The 17,571-nt window shown below is 44.6% G+C and overlaps 1 protein-coding gene across 12 annotated transcripts in view; it reads right to left on the bottom strand.

Moving 5' to 3' along the window:
- Positions 1–17,571, bottom strand: part of CARD8 (caspase recruitment domain family member 8) — a 33,217-nt gene that overhangs the window by 12,919 nt on the left and 2,727 nt on the right. For 2 of the 12 annotated variants that reach the window (XM_078062685.1, XM_078062687.1), the window contains 9 exons: positions 15,231–15,387; positions 14,746–14,901; positions 14,165–14,288; positions 11,869–12,000; positions 5,432–5,486; positions 4,042–4,081; positions 3,152–3,302; positions 2,312–2,541; positions 1,976–2,238 (listed from right to left, as the gene is read on the bottom strand). In XM_078062685.1, the coding sequence (XP_077918811.1) occupies positions 1,976–2,238; positions 2,312–2,541; positions 3,152–3,302; positions 4,042–4,081; positions 5,432–5,486; positions 11,869–12,000; positions 14,165–14,208 (915 nt within the window). In that variant the 5' untranslated portion in view covers positions 14,209–14,288; positions 14,746–14,901; positions 15,231–15,387. Of the gene's footprint in view, positions 1–1,975; positions 2,239–2,311; positions 2,542–3,151; positions 3,303–4,041; positions 4,082–5,431; positions 5,487–10,199; positions 10,348–11,322; positions 11,534–11,868; positions 12,060–14,164; positions 14,289–14,745; positions 14,902–15,230; positions 15,410–17,571 lie in introns of those variants that run through there. The other 10 variants (XM_078062691.1, XM_078062688.1, XM_078062689.1 and 7 more) reach the window with 10 other exon arrangements.

Consider the following 17,571-nt stretch of genomic DNA (forward strand, 5'->3'; position numbering starts at 1 on the left):
CTGGTTCGGGTCACATTATGAAAGTAAACTCTGAAAGCAAAGAGAGCTGGACTTGAGCATCTCCTTACTTATTTACTGTCTGTTGCTCTGTAGGCTGCAAGCTCCAAAAGATTTCATAGACTATTACGAAAGTAAAACTCATTGAGATGGAGGATACACTGGATGAGGAAAGGAAATGAAACAGAGAGATGGAAGATAAACTCTAGATCTGGGATCAAATGACTTAGTGGAACTCGGTTTTATATCCTCCATGGAGAAGACAGTTGAAAGAGCAGGGCAGTTTTGGGGAAGATAAGGAGGTTAATACATGAGGTAGGTATGCTGATGGGCAGTCAAGTGGGCGCATTAAGTCGGGCAGTTCACAGTTGGAGCTCTGGAGAGTCCAGGACAGGGATACAGATTTAGGAATCCTCTCCTTCAGTGGGATTCGGTGACAGGCCTGAGAACAGTCACTAAGACCATCAGTGAGTTTGGGAGATGGGGGGTTTCAGAGCAAGCACCTGCAGAAGTGAAGACCTGGAAGAGGGACCAGAATGGTTAACTAGGAGATTGGGGAAATAGGATGTGAAGGAATAATAGAGAGGATTGTTATCAAGGAAGGGTGAGGCCAACAGCACAACATGCTGTCAGACAGTAGGGAAGAATCATCCAATGGAGATTTTGAACAGAGCCATCTGAGGAAGTGGAGGTACACTAACCCAGTGAGAGGCATCTGAGGGCAGAGTGAGCACTGAGGAAGGTACAGACCAGGCGGTCCATAAAGCTGATGATCCATTCACCAAAACACAGAAGAGAGAAATGGACACTAATAGGGGAAGGAAAGCATCTCTCTAATATGGTAGCTATGGTCGATCTGGGGTTGCTGATGGGGATCTGAGTCCAGGGTGGGACACACTCACTGAGGTGAGGGTAGATCCTTCCGGGTGTGGTGTCCTCCTGGGAAAGGCCAGAGGGAAATGGATCCAGGACACTTCTCAAACCCTGGCCTTATGCAAGTAGGGGGCAGTCTTGTCGCTGCAGGAGGGGGTGTGAGGGTGGAGGACGAGTGAAGCTGGCACAGAATTAGACTTACAAAGTTGATGGCAGGAAAATGAAGTCATTTCCATTTCATTGTTTCTACTGAATCAATAAAGTAGGAGCAAATGATCCTATGAGATTTGGGGTCCAGGAAGGAAGAAAAAGCAGGATGGGCCAGCCTGGGAACCAGGGTGTGTCCAGAACAAAAAGAAGATCCCATATGACTTTTTTTGGGTTTTGTTGCTGGTTTTTTGTCCCTGTGTACCCCAGGAACGGTCATCTTTAGCATCGAGATTAAAATATTTTCTTTTGTATTTTAAATACCCACAGTTACTCACAACCCTAATGACCACCAGGCATTCACCTGTCTCTGCTTGGGCTGTAGGAGAATTAACCAATTGGTCAGAAAATCAAATGATCTTCCCCTGTAAAGTCTCCACCAAGGCTGGTACTTTATCTAGGAAGGCAAGGGCTCTAGAGCTTCAAGGGCCACCATGTCTGCTTCAGCACTAACCCAGGAAAGATTGGGGGACTCTGAGCCTTTACAAAGGCATTGGAGGGAGATGCCACGGCACAAGAGGAGGATGATTCCAGAAGGGCGTGTGTGTGTGTGTGTGTGTGTGTGTGTGTGTGTTTAATTTAGATATTATTAATTTCAAATCTACAATGAAATCTCTGCATTACTCCTTCTGCCATTCCCCATAAATCTCGTCCCGTTTTCCTTCTCCTTAAAAGCCAGAAAAGGCAGCTCCATTTTTAGCAGAACTGAATTCCTATTGCAGATCCTTGCATACGGCTCAAGAGTCAGCACCTACAGATTGAACTCATGGAGGGTGATTCATGCTTCTATCAATGAAAGCCGTGCATTGACTTTTCTGTTCAATATAGAAACAGAATGTCGAAGGTGATAGGCTGACAGTGTAATTCTCATATCTTCTCCAAAATCTGCCAGCCTTACCTTCATTAACAAGGAGTCGCTGGGGATAAGGTACAAGTGAAATTTAGTATCTTCAGGGTGGAAGTGATAATAGATCAGGACCGTGGAAGTGATGGGGACCGAAACACCGGTCCCACTGGCGATTCTCAGCAGGATCCCCATCAGAGAGAAGCTGGGGTTTTCCAGGACTGCACAGAAAGGCTTCACTCGGGCTGGCGGCTCTAGGACCATCCCTTCATCCTTAAAATGGGCAACTTGGAACCAAGAGATATCGACCTCATTTGCTGTAGGACAACCACAAAGATGATCAGACAGTGTTCCCCACCGTCCCCATGGCCTCCCCTCTCCCCTCCTTACCTGGGAGGGAGATGATGTGGGGGAGGTGGATTTCAGCGATGACCCCCTCGGGCTCCACAGAGACCTCAAACAAAGGGCCTGCCACCATCCACTGCTCCTCGTGCTGTAACTTCAGGTCCAGATGCTGACCCCAAGAATCGAACGCAATCCTCACGGTCACCGCTGCTGTTACCAAGAAGCCAAGGTGTGTCGCTGGCCATAGATAGAAGCCAGCCATGGGGAAGTGGACGCTGAAAGGAGCCAGAGTGAGAGTCATGCTGGGAGAAAACCAGGACTTTGATTTAAAGAACAAAAGTGCAGAGGGATGTGGAGTTTGGGGTGGAGCAAGGTTCAAGACCCATCCGTGACTTTCACTACATTAGAAAACTCTAGGGAGTTAACTAAACTCTCTGAGCCCCGGGGCATCTGGGTGGCTCAGTCAGTTAAGTGTCTGCCTTCAGCTCAGGTCGTCATCCCAGGGTCCTGGAATCGAGCCCTGCATCCGGCTCCCTGCTCAGTGGGGAGCCTGCTTCTCCCTCTCCTCCCCCCTCGTGCTCGCTCTTCTCGCTCATGCTCTCTGTTGCTATCTTTGTCTCTCTCTCTCTCAAATAAATAAATAAATAATCTTTAAAAAAATAAAAAAATAAACTCTCTGAGCCCCAATTTCTCTGTATTCTACATATGTTGAAATTAACATACCAACTCAGTGCATAGAATACAGAGAATATTGACAAAATTTCAGATGTCTTAAGGGATGGATCACATACCCTACCATGTAGGTGTATACATGTAAATATCACACAGCATATACTTCCTTTATAGGAGAATTATATTGAAACAATCAGCATCTTCAATTCTCACCTGTATCTGTTTGCACTCTTATCAATCAACTCAATATCCACATTTCCTTCAGGTCCTAGAAACTGATTACTTTTACAAGCTGGTTCAACCCCGGAAAAAAGTTTAGGAGCCTGGAGGGGTACTACTATCTTCTCTTCCAAGCAAGTCTCTTCTGAAAAATACACATTGCACGTGTGAGATGCAGATTGTTAGACATGGCATGACCTGGAGGAGTCCTGGATGTTGAATCACACATGTCCCGTTGGGAATCCAGACATCAGAGAGAAGGGTATGTGGGGAGAACAAGGGGCTTTGTTCTTTGAATCCAGACAAAGAAAGGCACAAGAATGTTCTTTGTTACTACTGAAACTGCACCCCAAATTTAAAAAGGAAGCCAGGCTGGATGGCTTGGGGGAGGGGGCGGTATTGCCTCCGGCAGGAACCACAACAACTAAATTTCTACATGGTCCCAAGAAGCAGCTAATACCTGATGCTGGAGAAAGAAGGCAAGTCCATAAAAGGAACAAGCAGGAAAGCTGAAGAGGCAAAGTCACATCCGTTCATCCTAGTGTTTGCCACCGCCCATCCCGAGGCACCCCAGACCACCCCCTGGTTCCCCGAGCGTTTCCATCATCCTGCTGGGAGAGCCTTCCCAGCACCATTTGGAGACCCTCCACGCATGGGCTGCTGGACTCTACCCCCAACATTCAGGCTCTGGGCAAGGATGATTTGCATAGAACAAATATCTCTTCCTGGACGAAAGAAGTCTCTGATACACTGTGCTCTGACAAAATCGCTTTATCAAGATTTCTATGTGATGGAATCTCATTTTGCAGAGAGTAGGGATTTTCACAGGAAAAATAAAAAGTCTCAAACTGTTACTTAACCTTTCTCAGCTTTTCTTCTCTTACCTCGAAGTGCTCTCAATCTTGCTTCCTGGCTGTGTGGTACCTAGAGAAAATAGAACACAGTTTCAGCTATTGATGTGTATACAGATGAGTGGGTAAGCACAGGAATTGGGCTGAGCCTTAAGATACAGCCAAACCAGTGCCCTGCTCTCCTTGAATCTCACGTGGCTTTCAAACTACTTCACACCATGTGGGACAGTTTCCAACCATGAGCACTTAGAGGTGGAGCATGTAATGACAGGATGTAGGATAGTCAAGTCAGGTAAATTTTTCCAAGGTAACACAGTGAGTATTGGGCTGGTATGCTGACTTTGAAGATGGAGTCTATAAGAAAGTCCTAAAGGTGAAATGAGGTCATAAGAAAGAACTCTTAATCCAATAGGACTGGTATCCTGGTGTCCTTATATGAAGAAGAAGAGAGAACAGATCTTTCTGTCTGTCTGTCTGTCTGTCTCTCTCTCTCTCTGGATACACAGAGGAAAAGCCATGTGAAGACCCAGGGAGAAGGTGGCCATCTACAAGCCAGGAAGAGAGCCTTCACCAGAGACCAGATCTGCCAGCATCTGATCTGAGACTTCCAGCCTCCAGAACGATGAGAAAATTAACTTCTATTGTTGAAGTGCCCTAGTCTGGGGTATTTTGTTAATGGCAGCCCTAGGAGACTCATAAATAGGAATGTCTCCTAACCCAAAGCAATCAGAGTATAAACGTCACAAAAGGTCAAGACCCTTAACCACACATTGCTTATTTTTTTGAAGTCTTCACATGGATTAGATTAAAAGAGAACAGGCCCCTTTTAGTTAAACCAAACACAATCCAGTGCTGCCACACCTCCCCTCCTACCTGGAAGATTTCTCACTTCTGAGTTTGCTTTATTTGTCTTTGAAATAGAGTCTATAGGATCCTCTCATAGAGCTTCTATGGACAATAAAAAGAGAATGTGTTTAATATCCCCAATAGAGGGTTTGGAATATGGAATCCATTCCAGACATTACATCCAAGATTACAAATACTTCATATTCGCATTTTGGTTGTAGGGAGGATGGTGTTAGAGATAAGAAAAATTGCTTTTGATCATCACCACCACAAAGGACTTCAAGACTATCTTCACGTAAGGGCGCCTGGGTGGCTCAGTTGGTTAAGCGACTGCCTTCGGCTCAGGTCATGATCCTGGAGTCCCGGGATCGAGTACCGCATCGGGCTCCCTGCTCGGCAGGGAGTCTGCTTCTCCCTCTGACCCTCCCCCCTCTCATGCTCTCTGTCTCTCATTCTCTCTCTCTCAAATAAATAAAATCTTAAAAAAAAAAAAAAGACTATCTTCACGTAAAACCACAGGACATTTCCATCAACCCACTGACACACCCCCAGTTTCATCTCTATATCAGCCAATTACCTGATTCTTGTGCCTGTGAATATTCTTGCTCCTCATGTGGACCTTGACTGGAACCCTTGAGTTTCAAAAATAAGGAAAATGTTAGATATCAGTTCACAAGGGGCGCCTTACTGGCTCAGTCAGTGGAGTGTGTGGCTCTTGATCTTGGGGTCATGAGTTTGAGCCCCCTGCTGGGTGTGGAGATTACTTAGAAATGAAATCTTAAAAAACAAGAAAGAAATAAGTTCACCAAAAAAAAATGAAAGGGATGTGATTACAAGCTAGAGCTATTTGTCCAAACAATGGCCTTAGCCAGAAGGGGCCATTTAAACTTTCAATTAAATTAAATTAAATTAAAATTCAGCTCTTCAGCTGTACTATCCACATTTCAAGTGCTTAATACCTACATGTGGCAAATGGCTACCACATCGGCTAATGCAGAATAGAACATTTCCATCATCACAGAAAGTTCTACTGGACAGTTCCATTAGACTCTCAAAAGAGAGACAACTTGGGGGATGCCTGGGTGGCTCAGTCAGTTAAGCATCTGCCTTCAGCTCAGGTCATGATCCCAGGGTCCTGAGATCAAGTCCCACATCAGGCGTCTTGCTCAGCAGGGAGCCTGCTTCTCCCTCTGCTTGCTGTTTCCCCTGCTTGTGCTCTCTCTCTCTCTCTCTCTGACAAATAAATAAATAAAATCTTTTTTTTTTTAAGAGATGACTTGGGCAGAAAGATTTTTTTTTTCAAAGATTTTATTTTATTTATTTGAGACAGAGAGAATGAGAGAGAGAGAGCACATGAGACGGGGGAGGGTCAGAGGGAGAAGAAGACTCCCTGACGAGCAGGGAGCCCGATGCGGGACTCGATCCAAGGACTCCAGGATCATGACCTGAGCCGAAGGCAGTCGCTTAACTAACTGAGCCACCCAGGCGCCCCGACAGAAAGATTTTTTAACCAGATATATGGAGAGTAGAACTAAGGGGATCTCTCAAACCAAATGTGTCTTGACCATTCTACCTCTTCTCCTATTATTCCAGTGTCCAAAGTGGTCATACCTAACTTCTTTTGTTTAAGTTGCCCTGATTGGGCATGTGTTGCTTCAGCTGGCAGTTTGGGAGATGACTCCTGGTATTTCTGAATCTGGTGGGCGTGATGGCAAAGGAGATCTGAGGGGCAATACCTGAGGGCAAGTTAGATGCACACTACCCACTCTAAGTCCTTTACTGTGGAGAATGTTCTAAATGAGTTTGCAAAATTTACTGCAGAAAATTCACAGAAACAAGAAGCTGGACTTAGTGAAGGGTAAGGCAGAGGAGGGGAAGAGGAAGAGAAGAAGAAGCAGAAGAGAGGTGGAAGGGGTCAAATAAAGCAAAAAAGGAAGATGGTATCACAAAAGGTTAGGATTGCCAAAATTCCCAGAGCGGAAAAAGAAATCTGTAACAGGAATGTGTGGCCTTTCAACTTTCAAAACTGATCTTAAAGAAGCACAGAGAGGGGCGCCTGGGTGGTTCAGTTGGTTGTGCATCCAACTCTTAATTTTGGTTGACATCATGAGCTCAGGTTGTGAGATGGAGCTCCGAGTAAGGCTCACACCAAGCTTGGAGTCTGCCTGAGATTCTCTGTCTCCCTCTCCATATGTCCCTCCCCAGCTCATGCTCTCCCGTTCTCTCTCTTTCTCAAATAAATAAATAAAATCTTTAAAAAAATTTTTTAAGAAAGAAGCACAGTGTTGGGTGTTTTTTTTGTTTGTTTTGTTTGTTTGTTTGTTTGTTTGTTTTGCTCAAAAATTCTCCTGTCATGCCTCAGTAAAAGGAGAGGATGAAATCATCATTCAGGGAGACTTTACAGATGACATACTGGAAGTCATTCAGGAAAAATGAACAGAGATGGATGATGACGGCATTGAGGATCTTGGAGAAGCAGTGATTTTTGGAAAATGTGTCTATATTTAATGGTCAAAACTGAGAGATGATAGGGCCAGAAGGAGAGACCTTTTAAAAAAAAATATGTATTTATCCTACAGTAAAACTGTAGACTAATCTTACCCTTAGCATTTGCACTGTTCTGGATGAGGCTGCCTGGTTTTTTGGTTTTTGGTTTTTTTTAACTGCCAAAGTCTAATAAACAGGGGGGCCATCACGCTTATGCATGAAATAGAATTTAGTCAAATAAGTATTTGGGGTCATTCGGTAAAAATAAATTTTTAAATAAATAAATAAATAGATGGCTCTAATTGGTATCCTATGACTGTTGGAATAAAAACACTGAATTACCAATTGACTCATGGGTGGAATACATGCTCCCATAGCAGTTCCCCAAACTTGACTGCGCCTGGGAAGCTTTAAAAATTCCCCAAAACATGGATCACAGCCCAGACCAATTAAATCAGGGGGCTAGAGGTGGGACCTCAGCATCATTACTTTTAAAGCTTCCCAAATGATTCCAATATTTAGCCAAAGTTGATAATCATGATCTATAGGGTGAGCTAGTGTGGTTCATGAAGTAAGTGCCTGGTTGTGAGAAATCTGCCCTAACACAGGTGATATTTTCTGGATGAGGACAACCAACTCAATCCAATCTCTGTCTTGGGGAGCTGGAAATGTGGAACGAATCAAGACCAGGGGAATCATACGGCAAGAGTCCTAGCTCCTAAGAAGGGCTGTGATGAAAGAGGACCAAAGCACTGATTTCTGTGGGTACAGTAGTTATTGCATGATTGATGCTGTGGGATCATGAAATGTCATCTAATTTCACTGACATTTTCTTAGATTCTCTTGATTTCTTGCTCTATACATGTAATCCTTGATCCCCAGACTCCTTATATATTCCTTGATATCTCTATTCACTTCAACATGAAAGGGATTCACAGGGAAACTGATAGATAGACTAAGGCTAAAAAGAACAAGTATTTGGAGAAATGGAGTTAAAAAGAATCTGTAGCTCTTTTCTCAAAAGGGTTTTGGGCAAGTCATGTGAGAGAACCTTGACCTGCCCTCCTAAATCTTGGTGCTATGTCTGGGGCCACAAAATCAGCCATGGATTATGTCAGCCCCATGCAAAGCACTGAGGGTAAATACACCACCTTCTGTTCTCTTATGGTGCTTGTGCGTGCTGGGTTCCAGTGGGTGGCTGTGGTGGGGATTTAGGAGGTGGAAGGAAGCCACTGGTAGGCAGGAGCCGGCTCACCCCAGATCATGGGATTGGATTGTTACATTTTCCGGGAATTTAGTGCGTAGATTGTTAAACATGTTAACGTTGTTTTTTTTAAAGATTTTATTTATTTATTTATTTGACAGAGAGAGACACAGCAAGAGAGGGAACACAGCAGGGGGAGTGGGAGAGGGAGGAGCAGGCTTCCCGCTGAGCAGGGAGCCCGATGTGGGACTTGATCCCAGGACCCTGGGATCCAGACCTGAGCCGAAGGCAGACGCTTAACGACTGACCCACCCAGGCTCCCCAACATGTTAACATTGTTAACAGAAAATTAAATTCTATAAAATTTTCATTTAAATAGACCTATTTTACAAACAAAAGTAATAAATGTTGAAAGCTTATTACTTTCTAATTATTTTACTACATCTTACTATACTCTGTGCTCTTTTGTTTTTAAGTTCAGTTATATTTATTTTTTTGTAATCTCTACACCCAAGTCGGGCTTGAACTCAGGGTCCCAAGATCACAAGTCGTATGCTCCACTGACTCAGCCAGCCAGGCACCTCTATACACTCCCCTCTTAAAGTTATTTACATCTAAGGTATCTGTGTGGTGAAAATACTCTTGTAGTGGTGGGCTACTGCACACCTATTTCCAAAGCCATGCTCCGGGTCATCATGCTGGTAGTCTGCAATCCACCATGATGGAAGCAGTCACCCCACAGAAATCGGCCAACACTACAAATAAAGGATTTCCCCCACCTTCCTCTGGGGAACTGGTGCTGAACAATTTCTAGCACACCACTTCAGGGACCCCACTCCATCCTTCAGCCTCAAGAGCAGGCTGTTTCCCAGAGCACTGAGTTAGTTACTCGCATTGATTCCCAGCTCAATCAATGGTCTTTGCATCCGTTACTGCCTTTTTGTGTACAGCTCTCAAGACTTCTGAAGGAAGAGGTGATTGGCCTCATTCAGAAATTTCTGGTTTGTTGGTAAGACTGGATAAATAAGCTCATTCATTCTCCCCGGTTCCTGTGTAAGTGACCCGAATCCCCTGATTCTCATGCGCCCCTGTGATATCGAGGAACGGAATCCAATACTACCATCAACATTCCCCGTGTAATCATTCCCCTTACTTGGAAACCGCTTCCTCACAGGACTGAGGTCCAGCAGCAAGTGTTGGCTCTACTGTTATCTCTTCTTCACATTCTGAGGAAGGACAAACCTGGAAGCCCTCATCCGATGTCTTAAAACTACCATATACAGATTCATCATCATATTCACAGGAAAACAGAACTCAAGTTGTGTTACGAATACAGCATGGAGGCCTGGTGGCAGGACAATCTCGCAGCATGACTTTATATTAATTAAAAGCCCTAGACCCCATGCTTTTGTCTTTAGGGAAATCTTCTCTCAAGCCCCCATAACTCCATCTCATTCCTCATTATAATGGATTTAACTGTGTCTCTACGTCCCGCTCAACATTAATCTTTCCATCCTGGGGAAGCAGAACTGAGTGGATTCTCAACACCTGGTACTTTCTGTAAGGTTTTATTTCATAATGGGCTGTTGACCTAAGTGACCTTGGTGAGAATTTTTGAGAAAAGAGAAGATTCCTAGCTTATATTCTCCCTTACCCATCACTGGTGCCCAAGAGAATGGGATCCTACTGTGATTGAAGTTCTAGGACATCAGTGAGATTATGCATGTGCTGTAAGAATCCACGTAGTACTATCACTCCTCTTCTGCCTCCTGCTTCTACATGGTGAGGGACTCATGAGGATGCTAAGAGGGAAGGAAACAACGGATATCAGGCTTATTTTCTTCTTCTACTGGGGATCCTCATCCAGATATGGAATAGAAAAGCCCTATGCTAGGTGCTTTCTTCTTCACACTTGAGAGCTGGTCTCTGGTCTCCCTTGGCTGGCTGGGATCAAGATTGGGGTTAGGAGTGTCCTTTGGGGGGCGCCTGGTTGGCTCAGTCATTAAGCGTCTGCCTTCGGCTCAGGTCGTGATCCCAGGGTTCTGGGATCGAGCCCCACTTCGGGCTCCCTGCTCAGCGGGGAGCCTGCTTCTCCCTCTCCCACTCCCCCTGCTTGTGTTCCCTCTCTCGCTGTGTCTCTCTCTGTCAAATAAATAAATAAAATCTTTTAAAAAAAAAAAGGAGTGTCCTTTGGGCCAATATCTGTACTGTCTAATATGATAGCCAGTAGCCCCGTGCGCCAATTTAAACTTAAATTTAGGGACACCTGGGTGGCTCAGTTGGTTAAGCATCTGCATTCGGCTCTGGTTATGATCCCAGAGCCCTGGGATCAAGTCCCCCATCAGGCTCCTTGCTCAGTGGGGAGCCTGCTTCTCCCTCTGCCTGTCGTTCTCCCTGCCTGTGTGTGTGTCTCTCTCTCTGACAAATAAGATCTTTAAAAAAAATAAAAAATAAACTTAAAATTTTAAGTAATTAAATTTGAAAATCAGATTCTCACTTGAACTAGCCATATTTCAAGGGCCCAAACACCACAAATGGCCAATGGTTTCCATATTAGACACTCTGGATATGAAATATGTCTCTCATGGCAAAAATTCTATTGATAGCCCTGACCTTAATCATCTGCAACAGTCCAGTTGACTAGAGACTGGTACTGGAGTATCTGGCATTGATTGGTTCAACCAAATAAAGTGGTTCTTTGAGAAGGGGTGGATGGACAAAGCAACTGAGGAATTCTTGTGTTCATCAGCAGTATTTTCCAGCTTGTCAAATATTACCTTGAAACAAAGTCTGTATCTGAGTTAATAGTACTGGATCATTGTCGGGCGCCTGGGTGGCTCAGTCGGTTAAGCGGGGCTGCCTTCGGCTCAGGTCATGATCCCAGGGTTCTGGGATCAAGCCCCACATCGGGCTCCCTGCTTGGCGGGAAGCCTGCTTCTCCCTCTCCCACTCCCCCTGCTTGTGCTCCCTTTCTCGCTGTGTCTCTCTCTGTCAAATAAATAAATAAAATCTTTAAAAAAAAAATAGTACTGGATCATTGTCAATTTCCTGGTTTTGACAATGACTACTGTTATAAAAGATATTATCATTAGGGGAAGCTGGGTTGAATGTACATTTTTGCTTCTTCTGTACCATTTTTGCTACTTCTCATGAGTTTTAAACTATCTCAAAATAAAAAGTTATAATGATGAAAAAGAAAGAAGAAATATGCTGATTTTTACACAAAATAATCTAAATGTCTTTGATTTTCATGAATCTCTATGAGACAGAGGGACAAAATCCAAAATTGTCCACTTTTCCCCACTGAATATAGTGCCCCTTACCTGTAAGCCACTTTACAAAGTCGGGTCTCAGGAGAGCGGGTGACCTTCCGCCTTTCTCTTGACATGTAATTGCGCCCTGGGGACCGTTCCTCTGGGCTTGCCATGCAGCAGGACCCACACAGCCTGGGAAAACTCAAGGGAGTTGTAATTTGATTATGTGTGAGGAACTTGATGGTGGGACGGTCTCTTCACTGTGAGGTAGGGGAAGTAACACAAATTGGATGTTCCATCTTTAGAGAGGCATTCTCTGATGTCCCCCTGGGATCCACTTATTTCACAGTGTTAACTGTTTCTCTGTCTCCACTCAGCAAACAGTGATCTCATCTTGGGAGGCATGCCTCATTTGATTCTCAACCCCTCATGTTCATCACGTATATATGTGTAATACCTGCTAAGACTCACAACAGACTCAGATATAACTTGTATAACGATATTGCGTACTAGTAACGTAGAGGGGGTAAGAAGTTCCTTATTCTGGGCGCCTGGGTGGCTCAGTTGGTTAAGCGACTGCCTTCGGCTCAGGTCATGATCCTGGAGTCCCGGGATCGAGTCCCACATGGGGATCCCTGCTCAGCGGGGAGTCTGCTTCTCCCTCTGACCCTCCTCCCTCTCATGCTTTCTGTCTCTCATTCTCTCTCTCTCAAATAAATAAATAAAATCTTAAAAAAAAAAAAGAAGTTCCTTATTCTTCGGCTATCCTTCACCAGTCCTAAACAGGAGGAACTTTTATAAAGTTGCACAACACCAGATGAATTATACTTCCCCAAAAGCAATAGCTCTTTATTTAGTGTGAGTTTGTCATGACTATGGAGACCACAGAGACAAGAAATGACGGTGCCAGCCTATGGATTCTTAGAACTTACACTCATGTCAAAATTGTGGCTTCACTCTCTGAGTTAAATATCAGTTTTCTGACTTTTTTTTTTTTTTAAAGATTTTATTTATTTGACAGAGAGAGACACAGCGAGAGAGGGAACACAAGCAGGGGGAGTGGGAGAGGGAGAAGCAGGCTCCCCGCTGAGCAGGGAGCCCCATGTGGGGCTCGATCCCAGGACCCTGGGATCATGACCTGAGCCGAAGGCAGACGCTTAACCGACTGAGCCACCCAGGCGCCCCATCAGTTTTCTGACTTTTAAATAAGGATATAACAGGGGTGCCTGGGAAGCCTGCTTCTCCCTCTCCTACTCCCCCTGCTTGTGTTCCCTCTCTCACTGTGTCTCTCTCTGTCAAATAAATAAATAAAATCTTTTAAAAATAAATAAATAAATAAACAAGGATATAACACAAATCCTTGTGATGATTAATCATAATCAGTACCCCAACTAGAAAACATTAGGTTACCAATGAAAATAACTCACTTCAGTGGCCCTCCTTATTTCCTAGCATGTGGGGATTCTACCCATACCATAGTAGCTGAATCTTTGGTCCAATTCATTTATTGCAAGTTCTAAGGCAACGCAGAAATGTGCATTAATTGGTCACAGATAAGACATGAGCCTCTGAAAGCATGCTAATGAGAAGGAGCAGAAACACTCATGGATAGAGTTAGTGAGTTTGCCTTGTGCCATGGGATGGTCAAAAGCATGGCCACGGCCTCAGAGAAACAGTTGGAGGAACATCCATAGACTCACTTGTGCTCAGGTATGAAGTGGTTGTGGTCAGAGTCAAGGTATATTACCCCACGATGGGGGCACCTGGGTGGCTCAGTCGTTAAGCGTCTGCCTTCAGCTCAGGTCATGGTCCCAGGGTCCTGGGATCGAGCCCCGCATCGGGCTCCCTGCTCCATGGGAAGCCTGCCTCTCCCCCTCCCACTCCCCCTGCTTGTGTTCCTGCTCTCGCTGTCTATCAAATAAGTAAATAAAATCTTTAAAAAATATATATTACCCCATGATGGAGAGAAAAAGTCTACATAATACGTCCGGATTTTCCCCTTCTGGTATGATGAGATGCATGAATAAGTAAAAATGTAAGCGGACGGGTGCCTGGGTGGCTCAGTCGGTTAAGCATCTACCTTCAGCTCAGGTCATGATCTCAGGGTCCTGGGATTGAGCCCCGCATCAGGCTCCCTGCTCAATGGGGGTCTGCTTATCTTTCTCCCATCCCCCCAGCTTGTATTCTCTCTCTCCCTCTCTCTCTGTCATAAATAAAATCTTTTAAAGAAATGTAAGCAGAGCCTTTTCTTTAAAAAAATAAATAAATAAATAACAAAGGCCATAGTACTCTGTATTTCGTGGAAAAATAATGAGATACAGAGGAATCAAAGGCATTAAGAGCCCTCAAAGGGTAGTATACATACTCTCTCCATGTCAAAGAGCATCTCCTGGACCTGTCAGAGGCCATCTCCTGGATCTCTTTCTTAAATGTATCTTTTTCTGTTGATCAGCTGGTGTGTTTATCTCTCTGCTACGTCTCTATTAACCCTGAGAAAAGAAAAGAATATTGTATTCAACTAAGTTGGAAGAACTTGCAGATAAATGTTAGCTGTTGTATCTCCACACCATAGCCAAAATTGCTTATCGTCCATTCAAAAAAAATACATCAGTTGATTTGTTTCCAGTAATGCTAGACACTTGGGAGAGAGACCGAGAAAAGATTATGACTGGGCGCCTGGGTGGCTCAGTTGGTTAAGCGACTGCCTTCGGCTCAGGTCATGATCCCGGAGTCCTGGAATCGAGTCCCGCATCAGGCTCCTTGCTCGGCAGGGAGTCTGCTTCTCCCTCTGACCCTACCCCCTCTTGTGCTCTCTCTCTCTCTCACTCTCTCTCTCTCTCAAATAAATAGATAAAATAAAATAAATCTTAAAAAAAAAAAAGTTGTACCCCCCCCCGAAAAAAAGAAAGAAAAGATTATGACTTTAAAAGTTATTTTATGGGGCACCTGGGTGGCTCAGTCGTTAAGCGTCTGCCTTTGGCTCAGGTCATGATCTCGGGGTCCTGGGATCGAGCCCCGCATCGGGCTCCCTGCTCGGTGGGAGGTCTGCTTCTCCCTCTCCCACTCCCCCTTCTTGTGTTCCCTCTCTCGCTGTGTCTCTCTCTGTCAAATAAATAAATAAAATCCTTAATAAATAAATAAATAAATAAATAAATAAATAAATAAATAAAAGTTATTTTATTTTATATATAACCCTCTATGTGCAAATACAAGAGATACTGAAATAACTCCTAGATTGGAGAAGTGATATCACCAAGATGGTGGTAGAGGAGACCCCAGCCTCCATTCCCCTGATGAAGATCAACAATTACACAGCTTTCCACAAACAGAAACAGCTCTGGGAGGCATCTGGAATCCACAGAAGAATTTGCAGCAACACAGTGGGACAAAAAAACTGAAGAAAAAACACAGAAAATGAGAAGGAGGGGCGCCTGCGTGGCTCGGTCGGTTAAGCGGCTGCCTTCGGCTCAGGTCATGATCCCAGGGTCCTGGGATCGAGCCCCGCATCGGGCTCCCTGCTCGACGGGAAGCCTGCTTCTCCCTCTCCTACTCCCCCTGCTTCTGTTCCCTCTCTCGCTGTGTCTCTCTCTGTCAAATAAATAAATAAAATCTTTAAAAAAAAAAAAGAAAAGAAAATGAGAAGGAAGAAGAGCTTCATTTTGCACACACCACCTTGCAACTTGTAAGTTATGGAGATGACTTTGTTCCTTAAACCTCACGAACCAACCTCTGCTAGCTTCCAACTTGTCCTCTGCAGTTTCCACACCTCTCTCAGCCTTCAGAGAATTGAGGAGAGTCAGGGGCTTGCTCTGGATGAGGCTTTGGCTCAAGAGAATGTTGTGGCTGCTTTGATCTCCCATCCAGACCATTAAACTTTCTCCACATCAGCAATAAGGCTGTTTGTCTTTCTTCTCATCCGTGTGTTCCCCAGAATAGCACTTTTCATTTCCTTCTAGAACTTTCCATCGCATTCACAACTTGGCCAACTGGCACAAGAGGCCCAGCTTTTGGCCTGTCTCTGCTCTCAACATGCCGTCCTCACTAAGCATCATCATTTCTAGCTTTTGATTTAAACTGGGAAATGTGTGCCTCTTCCTTTGGCTTGGACACTGAGAGGCCATAGTGGGGGTATTAATGAGCCCAATTTTGACAACGTTGTGTCTCAGGGATGAGGGAGGCCCGAGGAGAGGGAGAGAGATGGGGAGAGGCAGGCCAGTGGAGGGGTCAGAACACACACAACATGTATTGATTAAGTTCACCATCTTACAAGGGCCAGGTTCATTACAATAGTAATGTAGGATTGCAGGGTTTTTGTCTCCCGGAGTGGAAGAATGAATCTCGCCCATATAAAAGGGTGAATGAAGTGAAAGTTTGTTAAGTGAAGGTGAGAGCAGAAAGGACAGAAAAAGCTCTCTAGAGAGGGGTCCCAAATGGGTTGCCACTGAGGGTTTTTAGGGCCAGTCTTTTATTGTAAACTTGACAAGGCAGCTTGTGGCCTTGAGATTCTTGTGCTGTCTTGGTTTGAGCAGGGACTATTGATAACACCCTTAGTGACTTACTTCTTTGATGTCTGGTCATTTTCTGCGACCACACGGTAGCCGCCAAAGAAAATGACTCCCTAACATCCGGGGCCAGGTGGTCTGGTCTATTCCCTTATCTCTTGCTCACTCTGTCTCAGCACTTCTGCCTGCCAGGAAGAGTTTCAGAGCCCAGCCAGAGGCCCCCTACCTTCCCTGCCTATCCCTTAACCCTTTCCTTACTCATTCCTCCCTCTGGAATAGAATCCTTAACTGCCATTAGGGAACGGGACATTAGGGGACAGGACGATGACCACTTTGGCTGCTTCCTGCTGAAATGGGGCCGCATGCTGTATGGCAGAATCTATCCAGGGTTTGGTCTAGAGACCCGTGGTATGGTTTCGGGGGGTCGTGATGGACAGTGGGTGACCCACGCATCAACACATGCAAAAGAATATCAAGCTCAAAATTGTGATCACATCTCTTAATAAGATCCCCAGTTCCCAATTCCATTAAACAGACCAGTGGATATCTTGATCTTATTTAATTGATCACCAATGTCCCCTATTAATAGGGACTCCTTGCAAGAGTTAGGTGTAATGTTGGGGCACCTGGGTGGCTCAGTCGTTAGGTGTCTGCCTTCGGCTCAGGTCATGATCCTGGGGTCCTGGGATCGAGCCCCGCATCGGGCTCCCTGCTCAGCAGGAAGCCTGCTTCTCCCTCTCCCACTCCCCCTGCTTGTGTTCCCTCTCTCGCTGTCTCTCTCTCTCCCTCTCTGTCAAATAAAATCTTAAAAAAAAAAAAAAGAAAGGCATATTTAAAAAAAAAAAAAAGAGTTAGGTGTAATGTTAAAACAACGCATATGAAGAAACTCCTCACATCCTAAATGGCATAGTCATAGTAGATAATCAACATTGGCCTGGTTTTTGAGAAGTCCCTCTCTGACCTCACCTAATTTTTGGTTAAGTGCATCTAGCACCTGGGAAGTGTCATTTAGAGTCCTGCCGGGTAAACATACTGTTTTGCTTATTTTATGTGTAGTCCTAGCGTAAGTCCCTGGAGACCCACCAAAACGGCAGCCAAAGCTATTGTGTCAATTACTCTGAAGTTTAACCTCAAGTTGTCTAGCTTAGGCTAACAACTTTTAAAGACAATCAGAACTAGGATTTAACATCCACAAAGGTGGGTTATTGAAACGTAATTTCTCTCTATAATAACCCTCATTTTTAGATGTAGCCAAGTCAAGACTAATTTG

This window comes from Halichoerus grypus, chromosome 15, assembly GCF_964656455.1.
Source record: "Halichoerus grypus chromosome 15, mHalGry1.hap1.1, whole genome shotgun sequence".
Classification (NCBI taxonomy): domain Eukaryota; kingdom Metazoa; phylum Chordata; class Mammalia; order Carnivora; family Phocidae; genus Halichoerus; species Halichoerus grypus.